Source organism: Trichechus manatus, unplaced genomic scaffold (assembly GCF_000243295.1).
Source record: "Trichechus manatus latirostris isolate Lorelei unplaced genomic scaffold, TriManLat1.0 scaffold00042, whole genome shotgun sequence".
Lineage (NCBI taxonomy): Eukaryota > Metazoa > Chordata > Mammalia > Sirenia > Trichechidae > Trichechus > Trichechus manatus.
This window is the reverse complement of record NW_004443978.1, coordinates 8348653-8366994: the sequence shown is the minus strand read 5'-3', so window position 1 is coordinate 8366994 and position 18342 is coordinate 8348653. Positions and strand designations below refer to the sequence as shown.

Sequence of the window (18342 nt, the reverse complement as noted above, 5' to 3'; positions counted from 1 at the left end):
GTCATCTACATATCACAGGTTGTTAATGAGTTTTCCTCCAATTCTGATGCCACGTTCTTCTTCATAGAGTCCAGCTTCTCAGATTATTTGCTCAGCATACAGATTGAATAAGTGTGGTGAAAGGATACAACCCTAACGCACACCTTTCTTAACTTAGAACCATGCAGTATCGCCTTGTTCTGTTCGAACAACTGACTCTTGGTCTAAGTGCAGATTCTTCATGAGCACAATTAAATATTCTGGAATTCCCGTTCTTCTCAATGTTATCCATAATTTGTTGTGATCCACACAGTTGAATGTCTTTGCATAGTCAATAATGCACAGGTAAACATCGTTCTGGTATTCTCTTCCTTCAGCCCAGATGCGTGTAACATCAGCAGTGATATCCCTCGTTCCATGTCGTCATCTGAATCTGGCTTGAATTTCTAGCATTTCCCTGTCCATGTACTGCTACAACCACTTTTGAATGATCTTCAGCAAAATTTTACTTGACTGTAATATTAATGGTATTGTTCAATAATTTCCCCATTCTGTTGGATCACCTTTGCCTGGAATGAGTACAAATATGGATCTCTTCAAGTTCGTTGGCCAGGTAGCTGCCAAATTTCTTGGCAGAGATGAGTGAGCAGCTCCAGTGCTGTATCCGTTGGTTGAAACATCTCAGTTGGTATTCCATCAATTCGTGGAGACTTGTTTTTCACCATTCCCTTCAGTGCAGCTTGGACTTCTTCCTTCAGTGCCATCATATGCTGCTTGATCATATGCTACCTCCTGAAATGGTTGAATGTCAACCAGTTCTTTTTGGTACAGTGATGCTGTGTCTTCCTTCCATCTTCTTTTGATGTGTCCTGCATCGTTCAGTATTTTCCTCACAGAATCCTCCAGTATTGCAACTCTAGGCTTGAATTTTTTCTTCAGTTCTTTCAGCTTGAGAAATGCCAAGAGTGTTCTTCCCTTTTGATTTTCTGCCTCCAGGTCTTTGCACATTTCATTATAATACTTTGTCTTCTCAAGCCAACCTTTGAAATCGTCATCATTTACTTCATCATTTCTTCCTTTCGCTTTAGCTGCTCTACATTCAGGAGCAACTTACAGAGTCTCCTATGACATTCACTTTGGTCTTTTCTTTCTTTCCTGTCTTTTTAATGACCTCTTGCTTTCTTCATGGATGATGTCCTTGATATCATTCCAGAACTTGTCTGGTCTTCGGATATTAGTGTTCAATAAGTCAAATCTATTCTTGAGATGATCTCTAAATTCAGGTGGGATATACTCAAGGTCATACTTTGGTTCTCCTGGACTTGTTCGAATTTTCTTCAACTTCAGCTTGAATTTGCATGTGAGCAATTGATGGTCTTTTCCACAGTCGGCCCCTGGCCTTGTTTTGACTGATGATACTGAGCGTTTCCATCATCTCTTTCCATAGATGTAGTCAATTTGATTCCTGTGTATTCCATCTGGCAAGGTCAACGTGTATAGTCACCATTTATGTTGTTTTAAAAAGGTATTTGCAATGAAAAAATTGTTGGTCTTACAAAATTCTATCATGTGATCTCCTTAGCCGTTTTTATCACCAAGGCCATATTTTCCAACTAGCAATCCTTCTTCTTTGTTTTCAACTTTCCCATTCCAATCACCAGTAATTATCAATGCATCCTCGTTGCATATTTGATCAATTTCAGACTGCAAAAGTTGGTGAAAATCTTCAATTTGTTTATCTTTGGCTTTAGTGGTTGGTGTATAAATTCAAATAATAGTTGTATTAACTAGTCTACCTTGCAGGCATGTGGCTGTTATCCTATCACTGATGGCATTGTACTTCAGGATAGATCTTGAAATGTTCCTTTTGACGATGAATATGACACCATTCCTCTACAATTCGTCGTTCCTGGCATAGTAGACCATATGACTGTCTGATTCACAATGGCCAATACCAGTCCATTTCGGCTCACTAATGCCTAGGATATCAATTTTTATGTGTTCCATTTCATTGTTCATGACTTCCAATTTTTCTAGATACATACTTCATACATTCCACGTTCTGATTATTAATGGATGTTTGCAGCTGTTTCTTCTGATTTTGAGTCATGCCACATCAGTAGATGAGGGTCCCCAAAGTTGGACTCCATTCACATCATTAAGGATGACCCTACTTTGAGGAGGCAGCTCTTCCCCAGCTGTATTTTGAGCGCCTTCCACCTGAGGGGCTTATCTTCCAGCACTATGTCAGACAATATTCTGTTGCTATTCTTAAGGTTTTCACTAGCCAGTTTTTTCAGAAGTAGACTGCCAGGTCCTTCTTCCTAGTCTGTCTTAGTCTGGAAGCTCTGCTGAAACCTGTGCACCAAGGGTGACCCTGTTGGTATTTGAAATACTGGTGGCAAAGCTTCCAGTATCACAGCAACACACAAACCCCCACAGTATGACAAACTGACAGACGAATGGTGGAGGGATGAGATAGAAGTATTTAAAAAGTGAACTTGAATAATGAACAGACAGAGAGTACAAGTCTTCCCTGTGGAAAGAGACACCCAAGCAGGCCGTCACCTGTTCTGAACCTCAGGGCCACTTGGCTTTCTCAGATTCCTTTGTGACACCCAGAGCCTCATCCTTGTACCAGACTCTGTGGCATGTTTCCCAAGACAGGAATTGGCTGGAGCAATTGTGTCAGCTCAGAAGCTTGGAACCAAACTCCATGTTATGATTTCTCTATGAAATTTGTGTGCAATAACAACATTTTTCTGCAATGATAGAAGTTTTTATATTTTATGCCATGTAACTATTATGGTGTTCTGTCTGTTTCGATAGTTGAAAAAAAAAAAAGCAAAGTACCCGCAAATTGAGGATATTTGTGCCTTTTTAAAATGTGTCTGCAATGCCAAATTCCATATTCATCAGGAATAATTGTCTCATATATATATATATATATATATATATATACACATGTATATACACACACACACACATATATATATAAACATACACACTATGTATAGCCCTGGTGGCGCAGTTGGCAAAGCACCGGGTTGCTAATTAAAAGATTGGTGGTTCAGACTACCAGCCACTCAGTGGGAGAAAAGACCTGGCGATCTGCTCCTGTAAAGATTACAGCCTAGGAAACCATATGGGGCAGTTCTACTCTGTCCTATAAGGTCACTATGAGTCGGAATTGACTCAGTGGCATACAACAACAGCAACATATATATCCATATATAGATGGAGAGCTGCCATCGAGTCACCTCTGATTCGTGGCGACCTTACGTATAGCAGAGCAAAATGTTTCCAGGTGCTGAGTCATCCTCACAATCATCAGCATGGTCAAGTCCGTTGTTGCAGCTATTGTCCAATCCATCTCACCAAGGGTCTGCCTCGGCCTCACTGACCCTCTACTTCACCAAACATGATATCCTCCTCTAGCAGTGATCCCTCCTGGTGACATACCCAAAGCAAATAAGTTGGATAATGTTCTTCTGTGATCCATAAGGTTTTCATTGGCTAATTTTCTGAAGTAGCCCGACAAGCCTTCCTAGTCAGTCTTAGCCTGGAAGCTCCACTGAAACCTATCCACCATGGGCAACTCTGCTGGTTTTTGAAATACTGTTTGTATAGCTTCCAGCAGCACAGCAGCACACAAGCCACCACAGTACGACAAACTTATAGACAGGTGACGGTAAGACAATACGACAGACTTTCATGGATGACAGCCTTCATCGAAAACGCATGAAATACGTATAAATAGCTATATATAAATCTGCAATATGTATCTATACACATAGAATATATAGTTTTCTCATAAAGAATTAAAAGGAGCCAGAATTCCAGAAGATTATCACTCAACATTGAATAAAGGAGAATTTGTTTTTCTCTGTTTGGGAAGTGTGAATTTTTTTTGTTTGTTTTGTATTTGCATTATACCACTGTCATGGTTTGAATTATGTCCCCCAAAAAATGTGCGTATCAATTTGGCTGGGCCATGATTCCCAGAATTGTGTGGTTGGCCTCCATTTTGTGATTGTAATTGTATGTTAAAGAGGATTAGGGTGGGATTGTAACACCACTTTTACCCAGGTCACATCCAATGTAAAGGGAGTTTCCCTGGGGTGTGGCCTCTACCACCTTTTATCTCTCTAGAGATGAAAGGAACGGGAAGCAGGCAGAGAGTTGGGGACCTCATACCATCAAGAAAGCAGTGCGGGGAGCAGAGCGCATCCTTTGGACCGGGGACCCTGCGCAGACAAGCTCCTAGTCCAGGGGAGCACGGAAGACAAGAAGGCCGACAGAGAGAAGAAGTCTTCCCCTGGAGCTGACGCCCTGAATTTGGACTTTTAGCCTACTTTGACTGTGAGGAAATAAACTTCTCTTCGTTAAAACCATCTACTTGTGGTATTTCTGTTATAGCAGCACTAGATGACTAAGACAACCACTCTGAAACTAAGTGAAATTATAAGAAGGAAAGTGAAGCTGCATATCAGCAGAGAATGTGTAATATGCACTCCAGAAATAGCAACGTCAAGATGAAATTCCAGCTGGGAGGGATTCCTAGGACTGTAGGGGAAGATAGAGCCTGTCTTAATTTATGAAGGAGTTTGCAAGGGTATGACCTTGGTAACCCGTACCATCTGTATTATTGATTAATGAGGTCAAGGGCAGAATTGCTCACTGTTGCTTTTCTCCCAGGACCCCATTTCTGGTCTTTTCACCAGAGTGACTTCCTTTCAGTTATTTTGCAAAGTGCTGAAGAAGATGAGCTGTCATCTCGTCAGCCTTTCCCTGCTCTGGGTTGGATGGTAACTGCCATTGAACACTTCCTCCAACAGATGCCCCCGAGCCTGCCACTGTGGTGTAGAGATGCTACCATGACCTTGTCTTCCAGTAAATACAGCTCAGGGCCTGAGTCACCATCTGGTCGCTGGTTTCCATCTGGACATAAAAGACCCTTCGATGAAGGCGCAAAGGAAACCACTTAGGCCCATAGCATCAGTGTATTCATGTTCGTGGAAGGTGAAACATTCAATCAGATGGTGGTTATATCACCTATCAATGAACTGCATTGATTTTTTTTATGATTTTTAACTAAACTAGCTAAACAAACGGTATTTTTTTAACTGACTCTCTCCTTCCTAGACTGTATCCACCTAGAATGTATCCATACCTGGGCATCTGTAGTCCTGGTGGTGACTCTATTCTGCTTTTTTGCTTACCTGACTCTCTGTAAAGCAGTGAATTTTGGAAATTGAGCTGTGGTCACTGCTTTTGTGTCTCCCCCTTCTGCTGTTTCTCTCCTTTGGCCACCACTTCTAATACACCAGCCTAGAGCCTTAAAGTAATGAAGAAAAGAAAATCCCCATGGGGACGCAGTGATAAATAACCACGTCTGTTGTTCCTCCCTGCATCCAGGGGCACTATATCACAGTATGTAGAGATGTGGGCCACCTGAGTTCAAATCCTGGAACCCCACTGTTACTGTTTAGTTTTGGTCAAGCCCCTCACTTTCACCAAACATCATTTGCTGGCAAATGAGGGTAACAGGTTGCTCTGAGGATTGAATGAGATTACCCTTTTAAATTCCCTTATTTACAGAAAGTGTCAGATAAATATTTGCTATTGTGTTGAATGGAGTTTCTGAATAGTTGAAACAATTAACACACTCTACTGCTAACCAAAAGGTTGGAAGTTCGAGTCCGCCCAGAGTCATCTTGGAAGAAATTCCTAGTGATCTACCTCCAAAAAATCAGCTATTGAAAAAAAAAAAATCAGCACAGTTCTACTCTGACACACATGGGGCCACGATGAGTCAGAATCAACTCAATGGCAACTGGTGTTTTTGTTTATTGTGGTGAATGGTGGTCACAGAAAGGCAAGGCAGAGGTAGACATGAGTTCATTGTCACAGCTTTCGTGGACAATACTGCAGAATTATAAGCAACTTGGGACTTTATGCCTTCCTTTAATTCCTTCTAAACTGTGAAAAGGCATTATTGTCTGGTTTGACTGCTTCCTACTTATGCTCTGGTTCATCACTTCTATGGAAAATAGTGGTTTTGGTAAGTGGAGACTCTGAACCTGGGGCTGAAATTTGATAACAGTCCAAACATTAAAAACTATTCTATTTATTGTAAAGAAAGAAAAATATCTCACTATTTACCCAAAATTGACATATAGGCCTAGTGCAAGTATATCTAAGTGGATAATCTTTGTTGTACTTTCTTATTTTTTTTTAATTTTCATTTTTATTAAAATTTTATTTGCCCAGAATTTGAAGAGGGAACCACTTTTCGAAGGCTAATTATGAAAAGCAGCAGCCTTGCATTCCCACCCCAAAAATTTCCCAGTCTTTTGAGGCAACTACTTCCACTCTTTCGGTTGTTCCTGATATTTCTAAATAACATGCTTAGATGGCGTTACTTGGTTTTTCAATTTCAAGTATTCTCCACTGACTACAATGAAGTTTGAAAGAGGAGGTTTAGGTCTCTTTCAGTTCCACCCCACCCCACTATCCAGCCCTCCAAACCTCCTCAAATAGTTTTATCATAAGTTTAGGTTAGATAATGTTTTTGTGGTTAATTGCCATTGAGTTGGTCCAACTCATGGTGACCCCGTGTACAACAGAATGAAATGTTGCTTGGTCCTGCACCATTTCACAATCATTTATTAATGATTGAGTCCACTGTTGTGACCACTGTGTATTTTGAGTGCCTTTCAACCTAGGGGCTCATCTTCCAGCACTATATCAGACAATACTCTGTTGTAATCCATAGGGTTTTTGTTGGCTGATTTTTGGAAGTAGATCACCAGGCCCTTCTTTCTAGTCTTAGTCTGGAAGCTCCACGGAAACCTATCCACCATAGGTGACCCTGCTGGTATTTAAAATACTGGTAGCATAGCTACCAGTATCAGTCGCTGGTGTATTCAGGTAAGCAATCAAAGCAGAAAGGAGTCACCATAAGGACCACTGATGCCCAGGTATGGATATATTCTAGGAAGGACCAGTCCCTGGAGAAGGACATCACACTTGGTGAAGTAGAGGGTCATCAAAAAAGAGGAAGACCCTCAAGGAGATAGATTGACACAGTGACTGCAAAAATGGGCTCAAACATAGCAATGATTGTGAGGATGGTGCAAGACCCCACAGTGTTTTGTTCTGTTGCACATAAGGTCACTATGAGTCAGAACTGACTCGACGGCACCTAACAACAACATAGCTTCCAGCATCATAGCAACGCGCAAGCCACCACAGTATGACAAACTGACAGACAACAGTGAGTTAGACAGTAATCTGTGCTTAGTTTATTTTGACTACGCAACCACTATTCAGAGCTGAAACATTAATGCATAATGATTCATCTTCCTTTTTCTGAACAATTCTGTTTTCTCTTCAGCTTATAATTGTTTTTTTTGTCATTTGTTTGCTTAGTTTTCTATGTTCTGTTCCCAAAGCTCTCTAATCTCCTTTCAGTGAATTCAAAATTATCAGATGTTTCATCAGTTTTGCCCTTTTTGAGTCATTTCTTCTGGAGTCTTCTGATCTGCTTCAGTTTGGCCAAGTTGCTCACTAAACCTGCTACACAAGTTTCTTTTTGTAATCTCCTTTTATCATCCTTCTCAAATCTCCTTTCATCAATGTTCTGTAAATTTCCTTTACTTCTCTTATTATAGATTCCTGGTTGTCTGGCATGATGTTTAATTGTCACATAATTTCATGTAGCAAATGGTATGCACCCTTATTTTGGTGGAGTGCATCCTCTAGTCACTTTTCAAGAGAAGGTAAACTTTTGAGACAACTAAAATTTTATTTTTTCTCACTTTTAATTAATAATTTTCTCATTCTTAATTATTGTTTTTGCACTTTTAATTAATAATTTGGTTAAGCATAGAACTCCAAGTTTAAATTCTTTTCCTCCCTGATTTGAACGCCATTACTCCATTTTCTTCTAGCTTCCAGTTTTTGTTGAAAAATACATTGTCATTCTGGTTTTTGATCATTTGTATACAAACCTGCTCCCCCGCCTCGGTAGTTTTCAGGATCTGTCCTTTGCCCCAGCATTCTAAAATCTGTGGTGATGTGCCTAGGCATACATCTTTTTCGGTTCATTGTCCCAGACACTCAGAGGACAGTTTTACTCTAAAAATGCATGTCCTTAACTCTGGGGATTTTTCTTGAATTGTTTACTAGATTCTTTCCTCCCCTCTGTTTTCTCTATTTTCTGGAATTTTTGTTCTTCAGATGTTGGATCTCCTGTTTTCTATTAAGGTGAAGTATGGGCAGTCACTGGGCTGTTTGAAGTTAAGGAGAGGAGATTTGGGAATTAAATTCTTAAACAGTCCTTCATTCATCCTGTTTTCAGGCCTTCCTTCACTCAAGCTTCTAGAACTTTCCTCACAGCCAGCTGAATTACCAATTGTTCTTCTGCTTTCCAGCTTCCAAAATTGTGTTGCTGTGGCCTTCTCTCCTGCGGTGCACACCTGTCACATCTGAGATGCACTTACAGGTTGTTCGTAAACATCCATCCATCCAGTCAGAGCCAGAGCACACAAGACGCTCCCAGAGTGTTGGCACATGCAGAGTGGACAGCAAACAATATAGAGAGACAGCAAGCAATCCGTAGAAATCAGTGTTCACTCCTAAATGACAGTTTCATGGTGAGGAATTAATATTTACTCTCACATCACTGGGCTGGCACCTCTCTTGGCTGGCTCCCTCCACTGCTGGTCCAGCTGTCAGCCAGCAGCGTCGGGACATTCTTTGAGACTGAACTGCTCTAAGGGCAACCCCTGCGCAGGGTGTACCCAGGCTCGGCAGACAGGCCTGTAGGGTTTCTGATGGGCCCTCTAAAGCCTCAAACTGTTGCTGGGAACTCCGGGTTCAGCTTGACGCAACTCTATCTAGAGCCAAAAAGACAGAGACCGAGTTGGCAAGAACGAAAGGCAACTTTATTGGTTGGCCAAGCAAGGAGACAGTTGGGGCTGCGTACCTTTCAAGACTGCTCGCAATCAACTCGTCGAGGCTGGTTTATATAGGCAGGATCAGTTACAAAATAGAAAATGGCATGCCCACAGGCACAGAGCATTCCAGAATGAGTAAGCATTTTCTAGGGCCTAGGTTCAATTCCCTGTGCAGGAGGAAGTTAGCCATTTTTGTTCATTAGCATGTTAGCTCTCCGCCCAGGGGCAGAGAATTTACCATGCTTGAGGCAGTTAATGAGCTAAAGGTCATCCGGAGTGCCAAGATGGAGAGCAGGACCCGCTTTAGCCGGTTCTGGCTAGCTGGTGGCTGTTTCTTTTCAAAGAAGTTCTCAGGAGAAAGACAACTTCAGGAAATGGGCTGAGTGAGGGGCTGTCCTGAAGAGACAACAATTTTAAGAAAATGGATGGATCTAGCCTTGTCTTAGGATGGGACCCCTAGCGCCTCGGACAGGCCCTCTAGTGTGTCTGAGAGGCCCCCTGTACTACCTCTGGCCTCTCGCTTTCAGCCAGGGTTTTTGCTGCTGCCCGGGCGCCCTCGTGGCCTAGGTGCTCGCTGCTGCTGCAGTCCCAAGCATGTTACCGTTCTTGGCCCACTCCTCTCAGACCACTGTGCTGCCACATCTCTGCTCAGCAGATGGCAGCCTCTGCTTCTCCTGGCCTCGGTTGTGTTTCCTCTCAGCTCTGCAGATGGCAGCCTCTGATTCTCCTGGCCTCGGTTGTGTTTCCTCTCAGCTCTGCAGATGGCAGCCTCTGCTTCTCCTGGCCTCGGTTGTGTTTCCTCTCAGTTCTGCCTTCCACAGGGACCAGGGTTTCTGCAGTTTCTGGTGCTGGTCTCTGGATAAACCTTCCAATCATTTATCTCTCGGGCTGATGTCTCCACCCTAAGACAAGGATTGGGGGGTGAGGGGGTTGTCCTTTAGCACAGAGCTTTCATATCCCCAGGGGACATGCTCTCCTCTCTCTCTCTCCAGCAGCCCTGGAAGCCCCAGCAAGCCTCTGGCTTCCCAGACTTTCAGTGGCCTCGCCAAGCCTCCTGATGCCTAGTCAGCACTGGCCCCCAGGCAGTCCCTGTTGGTCAGGTCAGCCCTCAGTCACTGGCCTCAGGTGTGATCCTCCTCTCAGGACCAGGACCAAAAGGCCAGATCTTCCACTGCAAACGTGTTCCACAGCTGGCATCTCCTATTCCCTTTGCCTTGTATATGTATGTCTTGTTTGAAAAACATCTCTCTACTATTATCTTAGAGGTATAACAAGAAAGAACAAAGGTAACCATATGTGTTCAATCTGCCATCTTAAAACTAAAAGCCCAAGTGATTTTTTAAAAGAAACTCAGATAATTTGCCACATATCGTAAGCTCATTTGCACAATTATAGTAAATTGAATAAATATTCACAACCTTATATGACCTGCTGGAAAATGAACAGTTTAATCTAGATCCTAAGGATTTACAATACAAGGAGAGAATGATGAAAGGGTAAAGGGCTCTTTATATTTGTGCTGAAGTGATTTTTGTGCTGTCATTTCCTTTCTTGAAAACTCCATCATCTGTAACTTAGATCTGCAAATACAAAACCTAACAGGGCAAAATGAGCAACAGAATATACCTAAGTGTCCATATAACAAGGGAAGAATGCATTAATGGAAAGAGACTGGCCTCATTATTCATTTATGGTTCTATTTAAGTCCTGTCTTTCACATTATTTGAATCCAGGGGCCTTCTCTGGTTTGACTCTGCCTGATCTTTTCTTTTTAGACTGTCACAGCAGGACAGAAAAAGGAGGCAAGACAGACTGTCCTTGTCCTTGGAGTCCCTTTTCATATTGTGTTTGGCACAGCGTATGCCTTTCACGGGCCTGGCTAAGAGGTGACATTTGCAGGGTCCTTTATCACTTACCAGGCCAAGGGCAAAGGCAGCCAGATAGCTGCCCTGTGGCCACGGGACAGTTGACCCTTTTCTAGGGAGGAGGGAGGAAGATGTGAGTGACAGCTCAGGAGCTACCTTCTGACATGGCGCAGTGGACTCGCCCAAGCCTTCTTTGTGCAGGTCTGCCAGAACTGGACCTGCTCATCAAAACAGTAAAAAGGAAAAATACTGTATATCCCTCAAAAAGATACTTTGCAGGGCTTACCAGGGAGAAATGACCTTTCCTCCAGAATGAGGGTGTATACCTGGCATCTCCACTCCTCATCCTGGCCCTGACCTCCCCCATGTGAGGCCCAGCCGGGCTCCCCTGCCTTCCTTCTCCAGCAAGGGCCTGGGTGCAGAACACCAAGGACGGCTTAGACCCCAGCAATGCCTCTGGGCCCTCTCAGCAGAGCAGCATCTCTTTAAAGGAGTGTTTCCCAGCTGCTGAGAATAACAGTTTCTCCAAATCAGGATGCAAATCAGTTTTTTTAAAAGTTCTTATTAACCAGGGGTCATGTGCCAACAAGGCCAGGCGTATAGTGGAGATGAGGGGAACCACAGGCGGCTGCAGAAGGGCTTGTCCGTGCCCTGCTCTGGGGCTCAGTCCATGGAGGAGTGCAGGGTGCATGCGGCAGGCATGATCAAGGCACAGGGAAAGTGCACCTCTCACCCTGATGTTAGGGGTACGGAGACGGGCCTGTTCCTGGGAGACACAGGATTCCTCTGATGGTGACTTTGCACCAAGGGCTCCCCTTGGCCTCGCTGCACCTTCCTTAGACTGTACAGCAGCCCAGGACGCTTCTGCCAGACCTCCTTCGCTTACTCCTTCCCAGGACGCAGACCTGCACCATGGGCCATGGTGCTCCCAGCTTCCCCAGCTAACTTCCTGTCATCTCTCGTGGCTGTTTCCCCTAATAAAATGGTCACATCTTGGCATCTGCTTCTCAGAAATTCAGACTGCTCTGCCTGCAGACTATCAGTACACACATTGGCAGATTGATTGGGTCGAGGAACAGGAGGCAGAAATGCCAAGTTGTGTTCTTGGTTTACGACCAGACAGAGCCTGCAGGACTCATGATTTCTCGTTTGCATAGTCTGATGCCCTATTTCTGTCTTTCCCCCTTTTCTTTAGGTTGTGGCTCTTTCCTCCTGGTGCCTGCTGAGGGATTCGATTTACTACACGCTATCTGTGGTTGCACTGATCGTGGTAAGTGTTTGATGTCCGAGTTCTCTGACCCCAGGGCCTTTCCCTAGATAACACCAATGTATCATTAGCATTTTTAGTTTAACTCCCAGTCAGTATATTTCTCACGACTTGGGGCTATGAACAGCTCATCTGCATGGAGTAAGTTCAAGAACATGGATGATGAATGAACCAGTGAGTGAATATCTATACATGGAGACTGTTTTTCTTTCTTCCAGTTACTTCGATCACCTAGGCCCACAGCCTGATAGTTTCGTGCTCAGAAGTTTTGACTCGAGTTATGTGGTTCCAAGGGACTCCTCTTTTCTTTGTCCAGGGCCTTCCTGAACATTCCTTCTCACTTCCCTCATGGGCTCTTCTGTAACTCCCTTCAGTGTCAGTGTCCCAGGGTCCAGGCCTTGCTTCTCCCCTCCTCTCACTGTACACCCTCCCAGGCAACCCCCCTTCTCCCAGAGCCCATTCTTTGTGCTAACAACTCCACATCTGTATTCTCAGCAATGACATTTCCCTGAAGTCCAGTCATATCTACTAGACATCTTCATGTCCCAAACTCAACATGTCTCTCTCTACCTGAACTTACTACATTTTTCCCAAGACTGGACATTCTTTCTGTATTTCAGCCCATTCCCATCCTAGTTACCCAACCTAGGAATGATATTAAATTGATCTTTTTAGCAACTCCCACCATATCCATTTGGCTTAATATTCCTGTGGATTTTCACTTCATCAAAATCTCCCCACTGCATGCCTCACACCATACACAAAAAAAATTCAGAATAGATTAAGGACCTATATGTAAAAACTAAAACCATAAAATTCTTAGAAGAAAATGCAAGGCAAGGCTGTCAGGCAGGCCTGGCTTTTTAATAATGGATTATCTAATGTAATAGCAAAAGTACAGACAACAAAAGACAAAATAAATAAATGAGACCTCATAAAAATTAAAAACTTTAGTTCATCAAAAGACTATCAAAAAAGTGAAAAGGCAAGCTACAGATTGGGAGGATATCTTTGGAAACCATATATCCTACAAGAATCTGATAGCCAAAATATATATAAAACTTCAACAACTTATTAGCAAAAAGATAAATAACCGAATCATAATATGGGCAAAGGAATTGAATAGACATTTCACCAAAGAGGACGTTCAGATGGCCACCAAACACATGAGAAGATGGTGAACGTCATCAGCCATTAGAGAGATGCAGATCAAAACCACACTGAGATACCGTTTCACTCCCACTAGGATGGCTAAGATAGAAACAAACAAAAAATAGAAAATAACAAGTATTGGTGAGGATATAAGGAAATTGGAACCCTTATCCATTGCTGGTGGGAATGCAAAATGGTACAGCCACTGTGGAAAGTAGTGTGGTGGTTTCTCAAAACACTAAAAATAGAACTACCATATGACCCAGCAGTTCTACTCCTAGGTATTATACCTAAAAGAAAGCAAAGACTCGTACACCAATGTTCACTGCAGCACTATTCACAATAGCCGAAAGGTGGAAACCATCTAAATGCCCATAAACAGATGAATGGATAAACAAATTGTAGTACGTACACACAATGGAATACTACTCAGCCAGTAAGAGAAATGAAGTCTTGATACATGCTACCATATGGATGGGTCTTGATGACATTATGCTGAGTGAAATAAGTCAATCATAAAAGGATAAATATTGTATTACCTTATATAAAAAGACAAGAACAGACAAATGTATAAAGACCAAAATTTACTAGTAGTTACTGGGGCAGGAGGGAGGGGCAGAGGATGGACTATTGCTTATGGAGTACTGAGCTTTGGTTTACAGTGATGGAAAAATCACATTGGTTAAAAGGGAAGGGTCACACAGCCGGTTATTGTAAGTGCTGCCAGTAAGTTGTACACCTGTAAAAAGTTGAATTGGCAAAAGTTGTGTAATAGATGTACTTTAAACAATGACAAAAAAATGTGTAGCTGCTTAGGCTGCTTTTGTACAACCAGACACCTCATGGGATTTGGTTCTTTGGTTTGGAGCTTTAGGGTCATGGTCTCATGGGACATCCCAGTTAATTGGCCTAATAATGTGTTTAGTGCTTCTGTTCTACCTCCTAGTTTGTTGTGTAGTGACTGGGATCTTAAAAGCTTGCAAGTGGCCATCCAAGGCACAACAATTGTTCTCTATTCACCTGGAGCAACAGGGGAAAAAGGAGCATCAGGAATAGGAGAAAATGAAATGTGTGGCTAATTACCTCCATGAACAACTAGACTAGAAGAACTGGATGGTGCCTGGCTACTATTACTAAACATTTTGATCAAAGATGTTATAAAAGAATCTTTGTCAAAAGGGGGGATATGCGGAACAGAATTTAAAATTTCATATAATGTAGACTTTCTGGAGCCATGGAGGCTGGATGAACCCCTGAAACCATTGCCCTGAGATAATCTTTAAACCTTAAACAAAAAAACATCCCTTGAAGTCTTCTTAAAACCAAACAATACCTTACCTTAATTATTAAGGAATGTCTGCCTTTAGCATTGTACTCTTTTAAGAACTATCTATGTGGGATCAAATTGACACTAGCAACTCAAAAAATTAGGTAGGAAACTTAGGGGGCAGTGAGTTTATGTTAGTGGGCAAGGAACAACTTGGTAAAAGGAGGATGAGAATGGTTGCACAACTTGAAAAGTGTAATCAGTGTCACTGAAGTGCACATGTAGAAATTGTTGAATTGGTGTATATTCAATATTCTGTGTATATTCTGAATAACAACAACAAAACTAAAATAAATGATTTTTTTAAAAATCCAACCACAGACAGAAAAGCAATATGAGGAAAGAAGTCATATGCAAGTCACCAGAAATTGTTAGGCAAACGTGTGAAGAAATATTATAATGCACAAGGGGGTCAAAAGAACTGAAAGCTCAAATCAAGTAAAAATGTAAGCCTATTAAATAAGCAAGCATTTTAAGTCAAGTTATTAGGTCATGTTAGTGAAGTTAGTTTCACTCATAGATTGGTGAAGTCTCATAAATTGATACAGATGTTAGAGTGGGAGAAGAATGAATAAATACTCTCATCTGACCTCAGTAATCATCCCCAAAATAATCCAGCTAAGGAGAGTTACATGTGTAAAGTGATTGCTGTGGCATTGTGTTAGCATACAGAAAAACCACAGCTTCAATATCCAGAAGTACAGTAGGAAACCGTTTAATTTTGGTGTGCTCATTTGATGGAATATTAAATGCTGAATGAAACAGGCTTATGCTTCTAAGTGAATAAAGGAGAATTAGCAGTAGAGAAAAATCTCCCCACTGCATCTGCTCATCTCCACATCTCTCATCTCCACATCTCTGGCCTCAGCTGATGCAAGGCTGCATTGTAGGTGATCACAGGTCGGTGTTACAATGCAGTAGCATCACTGCCTCCTACTCCCCTGCCCTCTCCACCCCAGTCAATCCTCAGAGATGCCCAAGTGATGTCTCTACAAAGAACATCTCGAACACCATTCCCATGTTTAACTGATTAGTGACTCCACGCCATCTGTAGGAAAAAACCTAAGCTCCTTAGCTTGGCAAGCCAAGCCGTCCAGAAAAAGGAGAGCAGCAAATCAGAAAGAACCCCAAAATAGGAGTTGGGGGATCTGACTCCTGATTCTAGTCCCCTGAAAACTAGCTCTGTGATCCTGGGGAAATCAATCTCTCTGGGTCTTAGTTTTCTTACCTACAAAGCAGGAATCAATCCCCTGAAGGGTCTACTTACCTGTTTTACAAAGCACTTACCTGTAGAATATTTTATTGTAAATCTCTATACAAACAAAATAAAGTGATGTTTGGTAGGAGACTCTCAACAAGGAGCTAGACAGGTACTTCCACGCTTTTCAGAACATGTGGTTCCATACTTGTCACTTCATACTCAGCTCTTCTGCCTTTGGAGAATTTTTAGGGTGATTTTTAAAAATCACTTTTTTCAAGGTACGTGGTTAGGGGATGGTGTAAATGAATGCAACTGTCTCCTTTGCTGAATTCCAGAAAGTGTTGACCACTTCTGTAAAGACGAAGTGATGAGACAGAGCAGAGCATGTCAAGTACAAACTTAACAATCTCCACGGCCAACCACAAATTTGCTGGTGTTTGCTCCTCTTTCCGTTTTCAGCCTAGACACTTCCTGGAGCATGTGTGAAATAACCTGTCTTCTGTTAATTTATCTGGAAGTGTCCAAGATAAAATGAATGCGGTTGTTACTAATGATGTGTGAAGAAGTTAAGAGGTTTTGCTTCTTCAGGCTGAAGATGCCACATGCTCCCGAGCCTGGTCTCTGGGCAGAAACACTGGCTGCCCTTCCCGTGCGGCGTATAAATCACAGAGCCTGCACCAGCTGAACGCCCCAGCTGCTGGCCAGCTTTCTGTTTCCATCAGAGGGCAACAAAGTGGAAAAGTAAATGTTATCTGAAGATTTGGATTGCATGTTTGCAGGCCAGTTGTCAAGTCTAGAGTTTTGTGATTTTGAGAAAAATTGCATTTCTCCACTGAAAGACAAGGTTTGAGTCCTCAGGGTTAAGTCTTGGTTCTTTTTACTCTAACTGATGTTTCTTCAACTTTAATGTGCATTGGAAGCACCCAGCATGCTTCTGTAAAATGCAGAATTCAGATATTGTAACTCAGTAGATTCTGGGGTTGTTGATAGTTGCTGTTGAGTCAGCTCAAACTCATGGCAACACCACATAAAGCAGAACAGAACATTGTCTGGTCCTGTGCCATCTTCACCATCATTGGTATGCTCTCTCCATTGTTTCGGCCACTGTGCATTTTAAGCACCTTCCAACCCAGCAGGCTCGTCTTCCAGCACTGTATCAGACAATATTCTGTTGTGATCCATAGTGTTTTCATTGGCTAATTTTCTGAAGTAGATCTCCAGGCCTTTCTTCCTAGTCTGTCTCAGTCTGGAAGTTCCTCTGAAACCTGTCCACCATGGGTGACCCTGCTGGTGTTTGAAATACAAGTAGCATAGCTTCCAGCATTATAGCAACATGCAAGACACCACAGTACAACAAAATGACAGACGAGTGGTGGCGTTCTGGGTAGGACCAAGGAAATTGTTTCTGCTCAACTCTAGGTGATTCTGTTGCCAGTAATACCACACACACTTTGAGAAATGCAATTTTAAATATGGTTAGAGAACAGTTCCTCAAGGTGGTCATCTGTTGTATGTTGTTGTTGTTAGACTGATAATTTCTAGAGTAAATTTCAAGATTCTCAGAGTAAAGGAATTTTGGGTGCAGTGGTTAAGAGCTCAGGCTGCTAACCAAAAGGTTGGCGGTTCAAATCCACCAGCGATTCCTTGGAAACTCTATAGAGCAATTCTGCTCTGTCCTATAGTGTTGCTATGAGTAAGAATTGACTCGATGACAAGTTAAGTAGCTTTAGTTATCTGGATTTCTGACTACTCTTAGTCTAAGTGGATTATTGACTCTTATTAAATCGTGTAACACTGCAAAAAGTGGGAATTCCAAAACACTTAATTGTGCTCATTCGGAACCTGTACTTAGACCAAGAGCAGACCTCCGAACAGAGCAAGGGAATGCTTCTTGGTTGAAAGGTGTGCGTCAGGGTTGTATCCTTTTGCCGTATTTATTCAATCTGTATATTAAACACATAATCTGAGAAGCTGGATTATATGAAGACAAACATGGCATCAGGATTGGAGGAAGACTATTAACAATCTGCAATATGCAGATGCCACAACCTTGCTTTCAGAAAGCAAAGAGGACTTGAAGCACTTACTGATGAAGATCAAAGACTACAGTCTTCCGGATGGATTACACCTCAACATAAAGTAAACAAAAATCCTCACAACTGGACCAATAAGGAACATCATGATAAATGGAGAAAATGTTGAAGTTATCAAGGATTTCATTTTACTTGCATCCACAATCAACACCCGTGGAAGCAGAAGTCAAGAAATCAAAAGACATATTGCATTGGGCAAATCTACTGCAAAAGACCTCTTTAAAGTGTTAAAAAGCAAAGATGTCACTTTAAGGACTAAGGTGTGCCTGACCCAAGCCATGGTATTTTCAGTCACCTCATATGTGTGAAAAAGCTAGACAATGCATAAGGAAGACCAAAGAAAAATTGATGCCTATGGTGTTGGCAGAGAATATTGAATGTACCGTGGACTGCCAGAAGAACAAACAAACCTGCCTTGGAAGAAATACAACCAGAATGCTCTTTAGAAGCGAGGATGGCGAGACTTCATCTCACATACTTTGGACATGTTATCAG

General features: G+C 42.3%; 1 protein-coding gene across 1 annotated transcript in view; it reads left to right on the top strand.

The window, feature by feature from the left end:
* The window catches only part of SLC24A3 (solute carrier family 24 member 3), a 658266-nt gene that overhangs the window by 566542 nt on the left and 73382 nt on the right, over positions 1–18342 (top strand). The window contains exon 7 of the mRNA XM_004376430.2: positions 12003–12077. Coding sequence (XP_004376487.2) covers positions 12003–12077 — 75 coding nt within the window. The remainder of the gene's footprint in view (positions 1–12002; positions 12078–18342) is intronic.